The sequence below is a fragment of the Triturus cristatus genome, chromosome 11, assembly GCF_964204655.1.
Source record: "Triturus cristatus chromosome 11, aTriCri1.1, whole genome shotgun sequence".
Taxonomy (NCBI): Eukaryota; Metazoa; Chordata; class Amphibia; order Caudata; family Salamandridae; genus Triturus; species Triturus cristatus.
The window spans coordinates 880168725-880189758 of record NC_140594.1 but is presented as its reverse complement, the minus strand read 5'-3'; the positions used below and the strand labels follow the sequence as shown (position 1 = coordinate 880189758).

Sequence of the window (21034 nt, the reverse complement as noted above, 5' to 3'; positions counted from 1 at the left end):
CCCTTTATCACCTGGAAAGGGCAGAAATGTGCCGTATTAAATCAATACGGGGCATTCCTGCCCTTTCTCCCTGCACTGGCGCCATTTCTGCAGCCTACCAAACAACTCAGACACCCTTGTGCCACAGTGCATCTCTGCTTTAGTTACCAATATCAAATGATATGCCTAATGTAAATGTTAATTTTTTCTAATTTAGAGCCTCCATTACAAGTAGGCTGGATGGCAATGATGGATTTACCATAGCCTGTAATTACCATTACCCCAGGGTGAGATATTTACCATGTGTGGTAAATACCTTCTATTCCAAGTTTTTCACTTGGAAATGAAGACACGAGTTCTTATGTATCCCTTATTGTGAGGAGTTGAAAAGAGGGGGAGTTTACGGTTAAAATGAGCATGTCTCTGGGAGTGGGACTCTTCATGCTTTATGATGAGAACAAGGAAGAGGAATGAAGTGGTAATGGAGTTCATTTTAGGCCTGGGTGGAGCTCGTGGAGTTTCACTCTGCAAAATTCTGCGTAGTCACCAAACAACTCCGCGGAATTCTATGGAGTTCCGCGGGCGGGGAGAGTATTGCTCAGCCGACGGCCTCCCCGGAGAAACTTCCTTGTTGCAGAGATTGCAAAGGCAATGATTTCATATGTTTACCCCTTGCCTCTTAGTCCAATGTTTTTGCGTGGATCTGTCTCAGCCTTTGACCAAGGTCTATGTGATAGGCTAGCATCAACAGAACATTTGACAATCTTAATCCAGCAGTGCACAATATGCAGGCAATCCTGTATTGACCTGTTAAGAACACTTTAAGTGGACCAGCACTGTGAACTTCTGCTACCCCAGAAGCATTGTAAATGTGATTCCATTTAAGCCTGGTTCCATTAACACCACAACAATCAGGACTGCTTAACTATCAGAACCTACCTGCAAATGCCTGGATGCTGGGCCATGGCAGACACATCTTTGCTACTTTGCTTCTTCACACACCAGCCGTCAAACATAACACATACAACTCCTGCATTCACTGACACTGGGAATGCTTAGTGAACCCTCAGACCTTGCCCCTTGGAATCTCCCCAAAAAGTGTGCACCTCACCACGTTAGCCCGCTTAAAGGCAGGTTCAGTCAAAGGAGACGAGTACTACTTCAGCCACCATCTTCGTTCTTCACTGCTAATGAAACTCTGCTAAAGAAGAAGGAGCAAGGAGGACAGAGTTGGCAGGAGGCGGAAATAAGAGGATGCACACAGGAGGTAGCATTGTACCCATATACACAGAGCAGGTACTATGGTGTTTGAGAATCCATGTTTGGGACTCTTGTGCTGTAGTTTGGGCCATCACTTTGGTGAAAAGTGAAAACATACATGAGTTAAAACTCTATCAATTCTAGCTTATGCAGCAGACGGTGGTGCGAGTCCTGAATTTTTTTGTTTATGTCAGTGTCCAGCGCTTGTTTTGTGGTTTGCTACTCCAGGAGGACTAGGGTTTGCCTCTGTTAATAGAGGTTTGTTTTAGTACCTAGCCGTGTTGTAGTGAAAAGAATTGGTTTGTGTTGTGCGTCCATCTGAGCAACTGCTAATAAACCTGTCATCTCATGGTATTAAGGCAGCAGCAAGCAAGGTAGTATATGCAAATATCACAGCTATCTGCATTGAAAGTTCTGAAACCCTGCACTTTGTTTAGATCGTGTGACTGGTCGCGCAAGACTAAGGAAGCACAGTACACTGATGTTGCGGGTGCCTGCATGTACCTCATGTGGCTGATCATAATAGTAAATTTGTATGTCCCCTTTTAGTTGGCTCCGAGCTCCCGAGCAGGAGATTTACGTCACATGTGATGTGACCCCTCCTTCTGAGGAGAATGCAGAAAGTTTTGCATCTGGTTGGAGCCAGCATAGGAAGAGAACAGAAAGCACTGCACTGAACACAGGAACTTCCACATCTTTTGAAGTCAGCATGAGCATAGGGAGAGGACTGGACCATAAATTAGGGGTGAGCGTCGAGCGTGCCAGTAAACACCGCTCCACCAGCGATAGGCGGAGTTTTTGACAAACTCCGCACACCAAGCAGATCGCAGAGTGTTAAAACTCCGCACAATCTACCAGCGGAGCGGAGTTTGCGGCCCACCCCTGTTTTATTTTAACCCAAGCTCCATGTAGCGGTCCATCATAGGAATTTGCATACTTAAGAAATTGCCTATTTCTAATGCTTGTCTTCAATGTTAAGAATTAGGCAGGCTCCACTATCTTTGATAACTGGGTGAAGGGAACATTGCAGATTTGCCATGGTGCTAATGTTGAGATTATCCACCCAGTACTAAGTAAAACAGATAATCTACCAAAATAACCCGTCACTCTTAGTGGATTGCACGTGCAATGAATAATTATAATAATTTCCACAAAAGCAAAAAACAAGCAAATTCATGTTTTCACATACCTTTAAGTACACTATTCACAAGAGCTTCAGTGTGGTCGGCTAGCAGATCTGCATTAGCAATAGCAGCCAATGAGAGGTAACTTGACATATTTCTGCAAAGTTCTTTATTTCCCCTCTGGAGGAACTTTACAGCCACTGGCACAGCCAAAGACATTATAGGAGGCTTGTTGTAGTTCTGAAAAACAATTTATTAGTAGTTAATACTATGAACTGGCAGGCTATATTTTAGTGCGAAGTGCGTCCTTTCTTCTGTTTTGGACTTGAGGACACATTTCACTCCAAAGAATAGCACCAAAACACACAAGTGCCACAAACAACAGCCGTTCGTGTTCTCTTCATTTGTGTTGTTCCCATGCTCCTTTATTGTGCAACATAATAACACACAGCAATGCCTACGATTGGTTACTGTAAAATGACATCATAAGTGTCTTTCACCAATATTTAGACTGGCTGTTCATATAGTTGAAGCTAAACATTTTTCAGTGCACTGTGTGATCAACTAAATCATATTGAACAAGGGTGTCTGGAGAAACACAGCAACAGGAAGACACACTCTACAGCGTGCTCAGAATATCAGGTTCTCATTTTTAAGTGCCCTCCGTTTGGCAAGAGACCATCATAGCTCAGCACCCTCAGTTCAGCATGAGCTACGTTTTTTACTACCCTTAGTCCACATGACCTCATTTTTGCAAAGGAATCTTGTTTTTCAATTGCTTTCAGCCAAGAGGAACCTAATTTTAGCTGCCTCAATCCAACAGAAAGACCCTAACCTTTTTAATTTGTCAATGTCCTGGTTCATTTTTTTAGTGTCTTCATTCTAGCAGGAGGACATCATTTTCCAATACCTTGAGCCATCTCACAGCCACCCCTTCCGGCAATCTTGTATTGTTAACAGAACAGCAAATCAAGCATCTTAAACCATGAGTCCGAAGGCTGTGTGGTATGTAACTGTCTCCAGATCCCCCAGATGGCAATAGAGGACCATGTTACATATTACCTGCTGTGTATTTTTTATATCACAACTTAATTTTAAGGAAGTTAGTTTGAAAAAGTGTTTTTCTTGAAAATGCAGCTAACAACTGGCAAAGATTTGAATTAGAATGTTTATGTAGTTTTTACTTTTCATTAATAAATTGTTAATAAAACAATAGACAACAGTAAGGGCTGTGGATTCATATCATTCTGTGGTTGCTGAGGTTACCACATAATAAGCATTACCATGTTTGCCACATAATTTGTCATATAATTACACAAATGTGTTGATTTCACATGAAATGTTTTTGTAACTCAAATGGATAAAACTAATACTTCCAGAGAATCTGCTGCATAATTACATGTTTTGCCACATAATTTAAATAACTTCGCAAACGTATATGGTTCTCCATCTCACATTACCCGAGTAGCCCTGACAATGGTGAAGGTATGCAGAGTACTTTAGGGGCTGGCATCATGATTACAAAATCCATATTTCACATCATTCTATGAAATGTTATCCATATTTTATAGCTCCCTGTGAAATATGGATGTTTATAATGCCGCATTTTGTGCAGTGAATGCACCCGAACATGCAATCATGCACTTGCTCTCCTCATATATCGTTATATAGATAGATATATAGATTTCCTCCAATGAGGCTCCCAGTCCACGGCATACAACTCTTCCACTACTGTGGTGCTGAATAGACTTGTCCATTTAATACTTCAAGAAAGATTTTCACATCACACTTGAAAAAACACATTCGTACTTGAGTAACTGACTGATTTATTTATTTTAATTCATTACTCAGACAAACTACCAACACCAGTGTTCCAACGCGTTTCGACCTGCCTGGTGTTTGTCACAGAAAACATATACATGTGTACTACAGTAGAGGCATTGACACTTCTTAGTTCTGATTGTTCCACCACTGTATAGGGAAATCCCTTGTTTTTGCACTATGATTAACTTTGCACACCCTTCAGCAATCTGCACCAAACTTTGTCAAAATTCAAAGCAGGAGACTGACTGTCACACTGCCAAATTTGATGTAGATGGGACAAAAGAAGTAAAGTCATAAGGGACTTTCCCAAAATGTGCTTTCCATTTTTAACATTGCCAAAGATAATTTTCTGTATTAAAACAGAAACAAATATCTGAATAGGAGAACACGAAATTCATCAATCATATAGATGCCCTTACTTAAATTAGTATATTTTTGTTCTGCTTTTTTAACATATGCAAAAAACTGAAAATTCCGCATGCAAGTGTATAAATCAAATCGAATCAAATCAAATACATCTTTATTCGGTTTCATGTATTAAAACCTTAAAAGCACAAGTTAAAATATAGTAAATACAATCCACACCGTGACATACCAGGATTGACAAATTATATAGAAATACAAATACAGAGAAAACAAGGCTTCAATAATACACAGGTGGTTCCAGATGAGAAAACAACTCAAACTACCTCCATAAATCTACTCTCATGAACTAGTTGATGGACGAACAGGCGAGCTAAGCAAGGCAAAGTGTATGGTGCCAGGTAAAGTGTCGAGGAACAAGCTAGTTAATCACAGCTAGTCCTGAGCCTGATAACGGATAAAAAACAAATTAAGCACATAAAAAACAGTGCTACCCGAAAGCATTTGTAAAAAAATTAAAGTGGTTCGCACATGTCTAAAATTGGCCTTTTTTACAATAGGGATTAAAAAGGGCTTTCTGGGGGTATCATAAAATGTGCAAACCGTCATAAAACGGACCATGTCCTGTGGATGATATTCCATTGTAGCCACAGGACAGCGAGATTTGTCCCTTATTCTGGCCCCTGGGGTGGGCGAGCAGGAAGTGGAAAAGATAGAACCATAACCTTGTCAGCAAAAAACAGTCATATGAGTTTATGAACCCCAGTAAGTACGGCTCCACCATATGTGTGGCCCTTAGCATGGTGAAGCTACGTACGCTTGGCTTCAGAAGCACGTTCTCCTACCTAGCCATAATCTGCTACGTGAGGAAGGCCGCCTTAATATGTTTCAGATCCTTCTTATTGGTCACATCAGGATTAGTTCAAAGATCTCCTATCCCCAGGCTCCTTAAACTCTTTTCAACGTATCTGAGCCATGCCACCCGAGAGGCATGGTCAAGAGCCAGACAATCTTTTAGGATCACTTTATTTAATGTGGTCCCTTTCCCAGCCCAGATTTTTAACCAGAGAGAGAGAGACGGGGCAAAATTCTATCAATTCAGTAATATAGGCCATACCTAGTGCCTCAAGAGCAGTGAAAGAGGGAGTACCCTGTGGAACAGATAGAGCCCGTCTCAAGACTTTATTTTCCACGATTTGAAGATCATCTGTGAGGGTGTACCCCCAGATTTCACTGCCATAAAGTGCCTATGAAATACACTTGGCCCTGTACATTTTTAGTAAAGCCCCCACCAGTCTGGCCGCAAAATTAAATATAGCTGCAGTCTCTCAGGTAAGGTAATTTTTCTTGCGGGTGAGATGGGGCCCCCATTTTTTTTTATCATCAAATAATACACCCAGATAAGAAAAAACACTTGACCTTGGTATTGGGGTATGCCCAACCTTGAAAGAGTATGGCCTGCTGGAGGTGGCCCCTGCTTGCATGATATAGGACTTAGAGTTGTTAACCTTCAAATCCTGGTCCCTCCTAAATTAAACAAAGGAGTTGATGAGCATTTTCATGCCCCGTTCAGTCCTAGCCATCAGGACGCATCGTCTGTGTATAGCAGAACTGGAAGGCCACACCGTACCGCCGGAGGAAAGTATACCTTGGTCTCCTGGAGAGTCTTCTCCAGATTGCTGATGTAAAGATTAAATAAAAAAAGGGCCAAGATGCAACCCTGATAGACCCCATTCCGGATAGGAAACAAGAGTGACACCCTCAGGTCAGCCGAATAACGCACAGCCGCCTTAGTGTCTCGATGGAGGTCTTGTAATAAAAAAACTATGTCCCTATCCACCCGCAGGGAGAGCAAGATCTACCACAGCATTTCTCGGTTCACGAAGTCAAACGTGGAAGATAGGTCCATGAAGACCAGGAAGATGGTACCAGGGCGGGCAACCGTATACTTATTCATTATCATAAAAAGCTTTAAGCATTGGTCAATTGTGGAGCGGCCGGACCGAAAAACCTTATTGGGCATCTGACCGGATGGTATTATCTAGAGCCCAAATGGATAACCTGTCCATCAGGATACAAACGACCACTTTCACCACTGTATCCAACAGGGAAATAGGCCTGTAACAATGGGTACTGTTCCCCTTTTTAAAAACTTGAACGATGATGGAGGTGGCCCTGGAGTCCGGGGGGCCGTACCAAACAGCCGCATTAATGACGGAGGTGAGCAAAGGTGCTCAAAACTCCGGAACAAGGGCCTTATTACGCGTCATGCCGGCAATTCCCCACTTCACTTCTTCCTTCAAAACTGACAGGGCTGTATTTTCAGTATCCCCCACAAAGTGATGTATATGGGGCAAGACGACCCCCAAACATACCCTTAAAATGGCTGACCCAGTCATTCTCTGTAACATGGACATCCAGGGCATTTGCGATCTCTACTCCCAGAAAAGGGCTATTGATAATGCTCCAAAACTTGGAACTGTTTTTGATGGTACTGACTTCCATGAGCTTACTCCATGCTTACCCCTTCAAGGCCTCCTTACGCTTACTGAGGGCTGCTTTATATTGCTTTCTGTGGGCTCTAATTAAAGCACCATCTCTAAGGGTGGCATGCAGCACTTCCCTGAGCCTCCTGGCCCTAAGCGAGCATTCTGAATTGAATCATCTAGGTGTCCTATCTCAGTGACTTCTAGGGGAGGGGACTGTTAGTAGCTCAGCGATAGAACAAGAGATAGATTCAAAGGCATTGACAATGGCCCCGTCCGGCTGCATCTCTGCGCCTCCTCAGATCTGAATCTCGTTCTGGCACTTGATCAACAGGGTCTCATGAAAGGAACCGGGGATGATCTGTGCCCATTTAAGCCAGCTGCCTCCATCTGAGGGCCTTAATGAACCTCCTCCCTCGCTCCTCTTCTTCAACCCCAATATGGGCCAGCTGGCTTTAAGACATATCGGGTTATGATTGCTATGGTTACTAGCTTTAATAGAAAAATCAAGAATCAGGTAAAAAAGAGAGGTGGAGACAGAGATAAAATCAATAACGAAAAAATCTTTACCATGCCCTTTGAAGGTGGGGATTCAATTTAGAACAATAAAGTGTCTTTATCTAAACTCAACAAGACCAAAATCCAGCATACATGTCATAAGAATATGACTTTAAAAAGGTTTAAAACAACTTGGCCCATAGAAACTATGGATGATTGATTTCTCTAAAAATACCTGTTAGTTGCAACAAAATTCACATGGCCAAACAGCGACAGAGATGGTAAGCGTAAACAAACAAACAGATGCGTCAGTTCCTGAGACCATGGGGAGGCGATACCAGAGTTCTGCTGCACGCGGGAGAAGTGATGCGTCAAATTCAGTCTGTAGGGGAAAGTGTTGGATCGATTCTGAGATAGTTCTGGTCCATGGGTGATGCATTGGGAAAACTTGCTGCGCAGGTACGATGCGTGGAAATCTGGGATGCGTCAGCGTCGAGCGGCGCTGTGTCGGTTTCTTCAGCCACGATCCCTCAATGCATCAGTTCTTGCAGCGGCAAAAGGCGCTGCATTGGTTTCAGCAGCGGCAATGCGTGGAGATTTTTCTCGCACAGCAATGCTGTGTCGGAAAGACAGTTGCAAGAATAGTGATAAATTGATTTACTTGTAGTTGCATTGCTTTTCCAGCTCCCAACAGCAGGAACAACATCCAGATCCCCAACACAGTCAGAGGCACCTCTTGGCAGGTCAGAACTGCCAGCAAGGAAGTTCAGGGGAGCTGGGGGTGAAGTCTTTGTGTCCCTGACACTTCAGAACAGGTGGCAAGCTCTACTCAAGCCCTTGGGGATCTTCCTCAAGCACGGGGACACAGCACCCAGCAAAGTCCTTGTCCATTCCTTGACAGAAACAGCTACTGCAGTCCGAACCCCAGACGAGAAAGCAAAAGACACACAATTGATGGACGGAATGCAGAACAAATCAAAACATTCACCCGCAGTAAAGAGATCTGGGTTAAATCCATCATTCTTTTGCTCACCATGCCACCCCCAGTTTAGACCTGGCCATATGCAAATCAGTCTCGACCCTGTGCCTCATGGGAACAGTTTAGCCTGAACTGCCAAGCCAGGTCCTCCCTGGACCGGAAACAAGCATCCGGGGTACAGGGTCAAGACTGATTTGCATATGGCTGGGTACAACCTGGGGTGGCATTGTGGGCAAAAGAACGATGGATTTAACTCAGATCTTTTGACTGGGGGAGAATGTTTGCATTCAATCAATCAATCAGGGTACTTGTAAAGCGCGCTACTTACCTGTGAGGGTCTCAAGTCGCTGAGGGGGGGGGGGGGGTGCCGCTACTGCTCGAAGAGCCAGGTCTTGAAGAGTCTTCTGAAGGCGAGTAGGTCTTGGGTCTGTCGTAGGTGTGGGTTGGGAGGGTGTTCTAGGTCTTGGCGGCGAGGTAGGAGAAGGATTTGCCACCGGCGGTCGTACGTTGGATGCGGAGGACAGCTGCGAGGGCGAGGCTGGCGGAGTGGAGCTGGCGGGTGGGCGTGTAGAAGCTGAGTCTGTTGTTCAGGTAGGCTGGTCCGGCGTTGTGGAGTGCTTTGTGTGCGTAGGTGCGGAGCTTGAAGGTGATCCTCTTGTCAATGGGGAGCCAGTGCAGGTCTCTCAGGAGGGGGGTGATGTGCCTGCGGCGGGGGGCATTGACGATCAGTCGGGCGGAGGCGTTTTGGATGCGTTGTAGCCGCCGTAGGTGTTTGGCTGGGATTCCTGCGTAGAGTGTGTTGCCATAGTCCAGCCTGCTGCTGACGAGGGCATATGTCACTGTTCTTCTTGTTTCGGTCGGGATCCACTTGTAGATCCGGCGGAGCGTGTTGTAGCAGGAGGAGGAGACGGCATTGACCTACTTGGTCATGGAGAGGGAGGAGTCGAGGATGAATCCTAGGTTGCGTGCGTGGTCGGTGGGTGTCGGTGCTGTCCCCAGAGCGGACGGCCACCAGGAATCGTCCCAGGCTGAGGGGGTGGGTCCGAGGATGCGGACCTCCGTCTTGTCCGAGTTCAGTTTCAGATGGTTGCTCCTCATCCAGTCGGCGATGGCCTTCATACCCTCATGGATGTTGGTTTTGGCGGTGTGAGGGTCCTTGGTGAGGGAGAGGATGAGTTGGGTGTCGTCGGCGTAGGAGATGATGTTGAGGTTGTGGTGGCGGGCCATCATTTGTTTGCTGTAACACTTTTTGCCCTAAGTGGGATGGGTATGCCCAGACATGGGTCCCTTGCTCACTGTGCCACTGGATTAAAGCTAGCCTGTCTGAAGAAGGTTGACATACCCTGAAACCGGTCCCAGGATGCTTGTTTCCGGTCCAGGGAGGACTTGGCCTTGCAGTTCAGTCTAGACTGTTCTCATGGGACACAGGGTCTAGACTGATTTGCATATGGCTGGGTCCAAACTGGGGTGGCGCAGTGGGCAAAAGAACAATGGATTTAACCCAGATCTTTTGACTGGGGAGAGAATGTTTGCATTGTCAGCATTCCGTTCATCATTTGTTTGCTGTAACACGGACCCCAGACAGCACACAACAAAGGTACAGTACTCCTTCAGTTTATCCAGCTCTTCTCCTTGGCAAAGATTCCTCTTGAGTCCAGAAGTAGTGTAAAGTTCTGGGGTTTTAGGTCTAATTTCGTATACCCTAAATTGACTTTGCTGTCTTGGTGCAAGGGTCTTTGAGCCCCGTCCACCCAGTTCTGTCCCCACTGGGGCAGTATGACCACCAAGGGTGGAGACAACATTGTACAAGGGAGACAGGCCCTATTCAGGTGCAAGGAAATCACCTCCAGCTACTCTAAATTCAGCCAAGGTCTATTCAGCTCAGCTCTGAGTTATACAGGAAGGGCGAGGTACACCCGCCCCACCCCCCGCAGCAGCTGTCTGCAGTGAAAGCACATCCCCAGCCCCTGTCACTCCAAAGCCAGACAGACAATTCACAAACAGGCAGAGGCACACAGAATATTTAAACAAGAAAATGCCTAATTTCTAAAAGTGGCATTTTCAAACACACAATTTAAAAACCATGGGGTATATTCACAAGAACGTGTGCTAAACATCACCAAAAAATGCGAACGGAACTTTACACATCGCAGCCCATCCCGGGAAAATAACCCAGTGTTTACGTGGAATTCACAACATGGAGGTAGCATGCGATAGTCCGCCCAAAACGTGGCCAATGTCCGCGATACAACCACCCCGATGGAGATAAAAACACAAACCACAACACCAGAAAACTTGCGATGAGCCCATCCGCGATGAGGAAAGCAGGAATAAGCACAGCCAGGACCACGAAACACACGGCAGGTGGTAATAAGCACAACAAAAGCCTGAAAAAGTAAGACAGACCAAACAGAAAACAACAGCCAACCACAATGGAGGCAACCCGAGTCAGCAGACAACCCCACCAAACCCATTGGCAACAAAACATTGTACATGGCAGGCCATATTGGACAAGATGAATGCAGCCTGAGAGCGGAAGAGGACAATGGCAGAAAATCAGAACTCCAGCAATGATGCGAAAGGCACAAACAAGTTGAAACACGCCAACAACAAGAAGGCAGCAATGCACACTGGAGGTAGGAGTCCAGCGCCACACCAGGAGCTGGATGACATGGAGGAAATGGTCTCCACCACATCAGTCTGGAGATGGTGGGAGGACTCAGGGACCGGAAACTGCACCAAAAAACAGACACAACAGCAACAGGGAGAGGAACCAGCAGGGACTTGTGGACGGGGGGAGATGGGCACAATGGCACACATGCACAACTAAGCACAGAGCAACTGCAGACAAACCATGCCCAAGAGTAACATCACCAACCAGGAGCACAAGTCACACAACCCGGCAATGTCACACCACTGAACAAGCACAGAAGTGAGCACAACACTGCCTGAAAGGGAGCAGGGTGAGCCAAATCAGAGCTGAAGGGACATCTCACACACAATGCAGCACACATACATAGGAAGCAGAGCACCCCAACATCCAACACAATGTGGTACAAACACCAACTTGTGCACAACCAAACACAGGACACAAGTGCACCCGCCTGTGGCCGGTAAACGGCCATACGCATCTGGCAAAGCATGAAACAGGGACATGATAATGCACAAGTACAAATACACAGTTCTGATGGGGTAGCAATGCACGGATGGCAGGGTGCCAGAGAGTCCATGACACACATATTGGCTTACAAATCAAGACACAACACAGTTGGAGACAAGGGAAAGTGCAGAAACTTTATCAACAAGTGCGAGTCAGTACGGCCAAGAGAAGTGCCACGATATGCAGACAAATTCAACAGCATGTCTGAATGAGGAACATAGGAAAGCGCCCATGTCCACCTCAGGGGAGTCCCTCACCAACACAAGTCAGTGCCAACTCGCGTTGGTTGTCCGTGCCTGGAACTTGAGTCCTGGCCAATGCAGCCATGTCCACTGGCGTCTCGGGACCTGTGACCAAATCCACAACATGCAACCATGTGCCGTTACAAGTGCAATGTCTCACATCCAGATGTGGCTGCAGGTACCTTGTCACTCGTCCATGAATGCGAGTGCAGCTGCGTAGGCAAACATCTCCAATGAGCGATCGTCGTCCACCACATCTGACATGTTGTCGACATAATCCATCAGCTGACTCCAACCACTGGACCCAATGTGCACCAAAGCCCAATCGGGAAGTGGCTCAATGTGCTCACTGCACACGACGACTCGTGCAATCTCCCAGGTCCAGTTTCCAGCCTGCATGTCAAACATCCATGCATGCCATAAGTGGTTATCCTGGTGACACTCCTGGTCGTGGGCCAACAGGGGGCGCACACACATGTCGAAATCCAGGTCAGCTACCATTACGTTGGAGAGGCAGACATCCATGGACCACGTGAATATGCACGAGCGACAATGCAACACAGGCTGCACGCAGGTGATGTGCACAAGGCAGAAGCTCAGCTGGTAACTGATCCACAGCACTGCCAACGGTAGTGCCCCCAGTACATGCACCAGACGTGCGCGGTACAGCTCCACGTGACTGGAGTAGGCCATGTGTCCGGGATGGTCTGCCATTTCGTCAGTGGCTCTACTTGAAGCGGCACTGGCTTGGCCTGAGACAGTCCTGTGGATGATATGGCACAGCTCGGTGCAATGAGCAGTGTCTGTGTGCAACGGGTGCAGGCCAACTACGACCAAGGACTACTGCGTGCGGGATGTGTACATGTTGGTCTCATGCCGGGCAGTGCATAGTGTGGGATTCACAAATGCTATTGTATCTGTCAGGGGGTGCAGGGCACATGCAAGTACCAGCTCGGAGCTGCAGATGTGCTACCACCTGAGAGTACAGACAAAGGTCCTTTCATCCCTACAGTAACTTCACCAGCTGCATGCATACAGGAGACGTACAGAGGCCCGTCGTCGGTGTGGTGGGACGTCTGCGACCCTGGGAATCATGGATGATATGCCCAGCACGATGTACATGAGCGGACTCACTGTATGCCATGTTGCCACACAGCTGCTCCTCCCTGCCACGGGCACCCACACTTGTGTGCGCTGCACGGTTGCATCACGTGCACTCCTACGGGACACCATTCTAATGCCTGTCCGCGCATGTCCAGCGCCATGCTAACAACACCACGACGCTGGCCTTCGAAGGTGTGCGCCCACTTGGGTATAGGCCAATGGTCCGGACAGGGCGCACACAGGTGTCCAGCCCATGGCTGGCTTGGATCATTCTGTGAATGAGGCCAGGCAACAGACTCATCCATCCGCAAGACTGATACACCTCACATCTGGCATGCATGTGCCAAGACCCCGAGAGTCCTTGTGCTCCTTCATGTCCCCGTACCTGCGGGCCCGCCCTCCTGGTACATGCCACATTGCAACACTTACCGCACTTCCTGCACCGGGTCAGGTCCGGACTATGCCCTGCCCCCCCTGCTGAACCAGCACACGCAGCCTGTGCATGCAGGGGGGCAGGAGTGGGGCTACAAGTCCAGGGTCACTGCCAACGCCGAGGCGACATTGCAACGTCCGCAGAAGACAGCACACCGTGATGTTGCAGGGCCCGTGCTCATCAAGCTGACACAATGAACACACGGACACACTTGCTCAGATGGTGTGAATGGCTACGGGCACGTGCGCACGGCCACATTTATTATCAGGCAAACTTACCGAGTGATACCTGTGTTGGATGTTGTAGTGTAGTTCCTATATCCCTGATAGGCTCTGCAATAATATACCCTATAGATTTGACATAGGACTGAGGTCAGTATGTCTCTATCGAGTACATTAAACTTAATTACTTGTGTGTGCCGGCTAACTCAGAGGTCACTAGAAACTTCTCGAATAAACAAGAAGGGATTCGTTTCTGACAACCGCATAAACATGACAACTTTGTTTCCCTTTGAGTCAGAACAATCTCAGAACCATGGAAACAATAGATAACAGTTTTACTCAGTCAATCGTGCATGCTTCATTTCTACAGAGTTGTACAGAAATAGAGACGGGCATTTCAATAAAAAGGGTTTATTGAACAGTCTTATTTCTCATGCAAGAGATATGAACTGCTACACTCGTAAGACAGGTTGCAAAGTACAATAAGTACAGAGTTCTCAGTAAGATAAAATAATACTGCAATAGCATGGTTTGTAGCTATGACATATATTCATAAAATACATACATAAATAACACAGGCTAAAATGTGAATACTCATCTGATGCTTCTAAATAGTTCTACCCCAGTGTACCTAACTTAAGTGTAGTACGAGGTGAGAAGTAGGTGCTGTTTTCTAAAGTATAGCTAGCTGTTAGACCTGGCACCATTGGCGTGGGTCACCCTTCCATTTTTGTTTGTGCCTCAATGTATTTTTGTGCTGGTGTTAGCTGCTCAGGGCACTGTGCCACTGCCATCCAGTGCCACAGTGCAAGTGCTCCCTATGGTAAAATGTATTATGTGAATTGACTTCCATGTTTGGCTTATTTGGTTTACTATCAGTCCCTAGTAGAGTGCACCAGGGGTGCCAAGGGCTTGTATATCCAAATGCTGCTAGTGGGCTTGCAGCACTGGTTGTGCCACCCACAGAAGCAGCGGGGTAAAATGTGTCTAAGGTCTGCCATTGCAGAACCTGCATGCAGTCTGGTACTGTCATGCTGACTGGGCAAGTGTCCCCACTTGCCAGTCCCTAAACCTTCGCTTACCTTCATATTAGTCACCCCTATGGTAGGCCCTAGGGCAGGGTGCATTGTAAGGATAAGGTAGGACATGCCCTGAGGTGTGTGGCATGTCCTAATAGTGAATTACAGCCATTTTCGTTTTTCACTATTGTAAGGCTACCTGCTCTCCATAGGCTAGAATGGGCTGCTAGATTATAACACTCTATAATCCTAGCAGGCTCAGGAAGCATGGTAGAAATTCATGTTTAGTATGCCTGAACTCAGAATAATAAAATACATCTTTTAGTAAAGGTTATTTTAATATCCTGGGTTTGCAAATGCTACTTTTAGAAAGTTAGCCTTTGCGTGCCTAACCATTTCAGTCCGCCTCTGGAGGGGAGGGCTATCTTCTTTGTGTGTAGCTTGAGTGACAGGGCTGGGAAGTTCCAGGAGACAGGCTGGGGCTACCAGGTGGTGAATAGGAAGATTACACCAGGATGGGTGGGAGGAGTGCACCTTGACTCTGAATAGGGCAGTGCTCTGCCTCCACAATGCTGGCTCCACCCCCTGGTGAGCGTCTGATGTCTCTGCCCTGCCTGCTGAAAGAAGAAGCCAGAGTCCCAACAACAAAGTGCTCCTCACTGAAAAGAACTGGACTGGGATTATGCAAAGGCCCCCCTGGCCTGTAAAGACAAAAGAAACTTAGTATAAATGTAGGAGCCCTGCTCCTAAGAAATCAGATCCTGATTGAACCACGAAGGAACTCTGCCTGACCAAAAGGACCTGGAAGAAGCTGAAGGAGGAGTAACTTTCCCTGACCTGGGGGATTGGCCTGCAGTTGGTGCCTTGCTGAGAAAGGAAAGGAAAAGACTGAAAGAGACTTTGCACTTTGTATTTCAACTATCTCCAAGGGCTTGGAAGAAAAGCTTGCCCCTGAACTGAGTCCCAGGACCATTGGACTCATCTGCCTTCCAAAATTGAGTTGCCTGGACGATTTGTGCTTGTTTCCCGCTGGATTTGGCCCCAGTACGCCTCGTACCACATCCACCGTGAAGCCATGTCTTTGCCGCCCGGCACCGCGCGTCTACGCTGATCCAAAAGCGTTAGTATGCGCCGTATCCCTCCCGGCCGCATTGCACCTAACCTTCCTGCCGATTCGAGACGTACAACACTGGCTGCCGAACCCTGTACGCCGGACCCAAGCTCCATCGTCCCACAGGTACGGTCCGTACGCTGCTAACGTACGGCACCGTGCCGTACTCAGAGCCGAGAAGCCGCAGTACGCTGATCCTCCCCGTACACTGTACGGCGCCGAGAAGTGCCGCCGCCTATCCGCACCGAAGGTACGGCCCGAACGCCACGGACTCTGCAAGCTGATCCGGGCCATCCGCACGTATCCCAGAAGGTCCCGTACCAATGCCGCATCCCGACGCCGCGACCCGACCAGCATCTGAATACGCTGCCGAACTACGACCCGGACCCATCAACTTGTCCCGCACTGTCCGTCGGGGACCCCACGAACTTAAGGTACTTTGTTCTGTTCGCACCACAGCGTGCGCGTCACGGACCCCGGAGTCCACGCCGATTGTTTGACTCGTACTTTCCTTGTTTTTAATGCGGACGAGTCGCACACCCAGGTACGAACCGTACAAAGCCAGAATTGACTAAAAGAAGCCTATTTTTGTATTTTAAGCCTTTCTACAAGAACATTGAACTTTAAAATAATACTGTGGTCATTTCTAATCGTTATTCTGGTCTTGTGCTAAGCCTTATATAAAGAAACCTATTTTTGATACAACCTTGACTGGTGTCCACTTGTGGTATGTCATTGTGTTACTGTATGTGTTATTTGAAAGGGTGATCCCCTTACTCTGACTTAGAATTGAGAGTCCCTGCTTGTCGCAAGTGCATACCTGTGCCAACTAGAGACCCCCATTTCTAACACTAGCTATAGCTATAGTTCTGCCAAGAGTTGCCAAAAGTTTCTCTAAGTTCTAGTCTGCTCCATACCTTAGAATGTGTGAGGTTGGAATCTCTTTTCCGGGACTCGATATCTAACACCCCGCAAGGGGAGTCAGAAACACTGGAGCTGGATTCTCTGCGAGAAGGATGACAGCGTCTGGTCAGTGCATCAGGCTGGGACTTGATCTCCTTCTGAACTTGCCGTGGCGAACCGCAAGTAGGCAGTCGAGCTGGACCGTACCGGAACCGTGGTTTGCCAGGGCAAGTGCAGGTATATTTATACTTTGAAGGTATTTAGGAATGCCTGTATTGAAGTAAAAGTCAGGCATCAGAACGTCATGAATGAACCCCTAAGGAATAGATGTTCATGCATACTAAATGAGTTCTTGGGGAAATCAATATCCAAGCAAGGGAAGTTCCTAAAGGCTTAAGAGTCTGGTTTTCCAAGAACTTGTTGTGACGTGGATGGACGGATGTAGGAGACCATGCCTGTATTTGGTTAGCATGGACAATGCCTAAATAAGGGCTGGATTTTCTATGCCTAAATAAGGGCAATATGAATTGCACCTATATAAGGGCATAAATCGGGAAACCTATATACGGAATCTAAATCTACACACAACAATGTGTGTGGGGTGTGTGCACACCAGCCGGCAAGGGCTGACTGGTGCGGTCAGAAATCGACAACAGTGTACATCGAAAAGGACACAACCATACAACCATAAAGGCCCCATGATTTGTGCTGTACAGAGTTAGTGGCCCGGATGCACATTGTCCTGCTCGGGCCTGCCACCACGGGCCGCTGACTTGCGGTGCACGGGGGCAGGGTCACGGGTGCAGAGCATGTTCACAGGATGACAAGGGGCCTTGTCGCAGAGTGTCTCTATGGACAGTGGAAGGTGTACCCCCAGGGCAGGATGCAGAGGGCAGGCCCACGCTGATACAGTCACTATGGTGGAGATGAATGGAACATACACATGTCGGACACCAAGTCCGGTCCAGCCAGTAGAAGATGAGAAAACCACAAGGCCATTGGCTCTGACGCCACCAAGGTCCAATCAGATGGTGCCCATGACTCATTGCGCACAGAGTTAGTGGCACCAGTCCAGTTAGGGGATGCCGCCTGCGATGAGGCATGTCCAATGGTGTGGATTCATCCACATCTTACCCAAAACACAGTTCCACATGTGTGACCTACTGGACCGCAGTGTAGGCCTGAGGCAGCGGTCAGCATGGGCCATTCACGAGTGTCGCCGGCATAGGTTAGATGGCCCCACTGGCCTGCGTAGTTCAGGTTAAGTGGCACCACAGGACGCGGACTTGCGATGAACAGGGTTGATGGCACAAGGTCAGTTGTTGATAGTGTTCGGTCACCTCCATGACTGTGACCCGGCTTTCGTCCGTACTAAGCCGCATCTTCCTCTTACTCCTCTCCGTGCGACCACTGGTTAGGACTTTGCCATTCGTGATTTGCGACAAGGTGCTAGTTGTGGGACCTACTGGTCCTCAGGGTGGTCCTGGTCCCTCATCCACGTGTCGCCGGGTGGCGTTGAACAGGGTTAGTGGCACCACGTGTTGCCGGCTGGCATTATACAGGGTTAATGGCACCACATGTCGCAAGATGCCCATATGGAACTATGCCTCACTGATCGGAGGTCTGGTGCTGTGGCCACTGTGCCGGCTTTGGGGTCACTGCCATTCAGGACTCAGGACACACGGGACCTAGTGGGCCGAAGAGGACACCAGTGTAATACGTGAATGAGGAAGGAGTAATGTGGGCCAGCGATCGTCTGCGGAGGCTGCAGAGGTCACGGAACTGGTGCTTGGAGCTTGCACCGGCACGTGGTGGACCCTCCTTGACACACGCCGGTGTGGGCAGGTGATCAGTGTGGCCTGACTGCGCAGGAGCGGGCCTGACGGGTTCGGGGTCCAGCGTGCCGGGGTACGACAGGCGCACAGGCAACTCCGCTCATGAAGACGGCGTCGGCCTCGTGGCGTGGTGAGAGGCGCTGCCCTGGCAGAGACGTTGGGCTTTCCAGAAGAGGACAACACCCAGGGCTACGTGCTTTTTATTCACACCCCTACGCTGGCCTGGCGTATGCTGGGCCATCCCACTCCACTCACGCTTACGGGGGGACGTAACAGGCAACAATTCCGTGAATTCCCCACTGGCCGGGGTGACATGGTTGCGTCCACTTTCCACTACACTCCATACACCAGAGGTGTATGTCGCCATGGATATGGGTGTGTTCTGCATACTGCGGTCTGTCCAGCACATCTCCACCACTCTTGGCATTGTGTGCTTTCCCAGTCATGGTTCTCATGCCCCCTTCACACATGCCTGGTTGCCACCTCTCCCCACATTGGGCTAGTGTGTGTCTGAGGTGCCATACCGTTGATGGCTCATGTTCATGGCTCGCCCAGGTTACCATTGTGAGTTGTTCTGTTATGTCTGGTGGGTAAGCATGTTGTTTAGCATGTTGGTTGTGATTTTGTGACGTGTGCATTGCCAGGGTTGTGAGTTGCATGGTTGTGGAGTTGAGGTGAGTGGGGTGTTCATATGGAACTTGTCAAGGGGCTGTGCATTTCCCTTGCTGCCATCCTGGGGATGCTGGTTGCTGATGGACTGTCGGAGGATGGAGGAATCGTGCACAGAGGCTGGGTATTTGGAAGCGAGATTGGTGGAGGTTCCACGGTGTTCGGTTGTTGCCTGCACATTGATGTGAAACGTGTGCTTTCTGTTGTGGTGATTGTGTGCTGTGTTGGCAGGGGGCACAGGTATGACATGTGTGCTGTGGATTGCCCCCGACATGTAGGTGCATTCAATTATGGCGTATGGGCCTTGCTTGGTGTCCAGCGGATCCTGCGCATTGTGTTGGACATCTAGGGACTGGGGTACCAGGCTGATGGTGATGTCCAGGTGAAGAACCAGGGCCTTATGGGCCTGGCAACGCAGGGCACGCCTTAATCTCCTGAGTTCACCTGCTTTGTTGAACAGAGACACAGGACATTCTGTTGAGCGTAGAAGATCAGGTTTATTAGCTGCAGCTAAGTACAGTTGTCCCAGAAGTACACTCAGTATGTTCTTAGGAGACTGCCACTTTACTCCGTAGCGCACAATCTTTTATAGCAAATAGATTCACCAAGAACACTCCCAATGCATACATGGTAATCCAGTGAGAAGAGTTTGAAAACAAGATATAACCAATGGGAACAGTTTGAAAACAAGATATCAAGTAACCCAAATAAACCTCTCTTCCAACTGTTTTTGTCACCCCTCCCCACAAGTTAATCAGTGGTAGTGTCTACAACTCAACTTGCAGGTGGCAGGACATATTTGTATGCTTTGGAGGACAGTTGTGAAATGAGAGAATACAAGTAGAGAATAGCGAAGGCCAGAAGATAAGATAAAGTCAGGAAAGAATGGTGTGAACCGACAGACAGTTGAGACAGGGTTTAGTCAAACCAGACGAGGATTAGTGGACTCAGCCAGTCCCTGACATCAGTCTCGTAAACAGAGGCAGAAGGTTATTTGACACGTCGCAGTAAGATCAGCAGAAAAACTTTGTTCATTGTGCTGCCTGAGTGAGGGCAACACAAAATGGTGGTGGAACATAAACAAAATGGTGGCTGAATACAAGCGAGATCGAAAATCGAATTTCCTCAGAGCCTCCTTTTGCCATAACTCAGGCAAAACACACAGATTCACGTTAATCTGAATCAATGTCAATAGCCATGAGGTCGTCAAACTGTTGCTGCAACATCATTTTAATGTTCTCTGTTTTCTGTGACTCAGGTCTTGGGACACACAGAGTGGCACAAAGACCGCAGATGGCGGGGCCACACTGCATACAGAGACAACAGGAAAAAATGATGGCCAATACCACTCCAAGGAAGGTTAGTACCTTCCATCCCCATTTAGATAGTAATCCCCAAAACCATCCTAATAAAGACCAATCTCCTTCGTCTTGATGAATCGATTCGGAGATCATGTGTAATTTGGAGATGGCTTGGTATACCGTAGGGGCATCGTCAGGTATATAAATACAACAGCTAGATCTGATCAATTTACAGACTCCACCACGATCTGCAAGAATAACATCTAGTGCAATCCGGTTCTGCAAAGTCATGAGACGATCCGCCTGAAGTTCAGCTGTGAGATTACTCAAGGCTTCCACAGTGACATTTATGTTAGTCTCAACAACACGAACCAGCTGTCTCATTTTTCTGCTGTTGGCCATTAGGCCCCAAAAAGGAAGAAATCCTTTGAGGAAATCACTTCCCTCTTGTCCTGCTGTGTCTTTAGAATCAATAATCCCTCTGCCATATCTGTTTCTATGATGGCCTGAAGGAGCAGTGTGT

General features: G+C 47.9%; 1 protein-coding gene across 1 annotated transcript in view; it reads right to left on the bottom strand.

Moving 5' to 3' along the window:
* The window catches only part of VEPH1 (ventricular zone expressed PH domain containing 1), a 1846458-nt gene that overhangs the window by 1702853 nt on the left and 122571 nt on the right, over nucleotides 1–21034 (bottom strand). The window contains exon 4 of the mRNA XM_085634750.1: nucleotides 2429–2603. Within this exon, the coding sequence (XP_085490876.1) occupies nucleotides 2429–2603 (175 nt within the window). The remainder of the gene's footprint in view (nucleotides 1–2428; nucleotides 2604–21034) is intronic.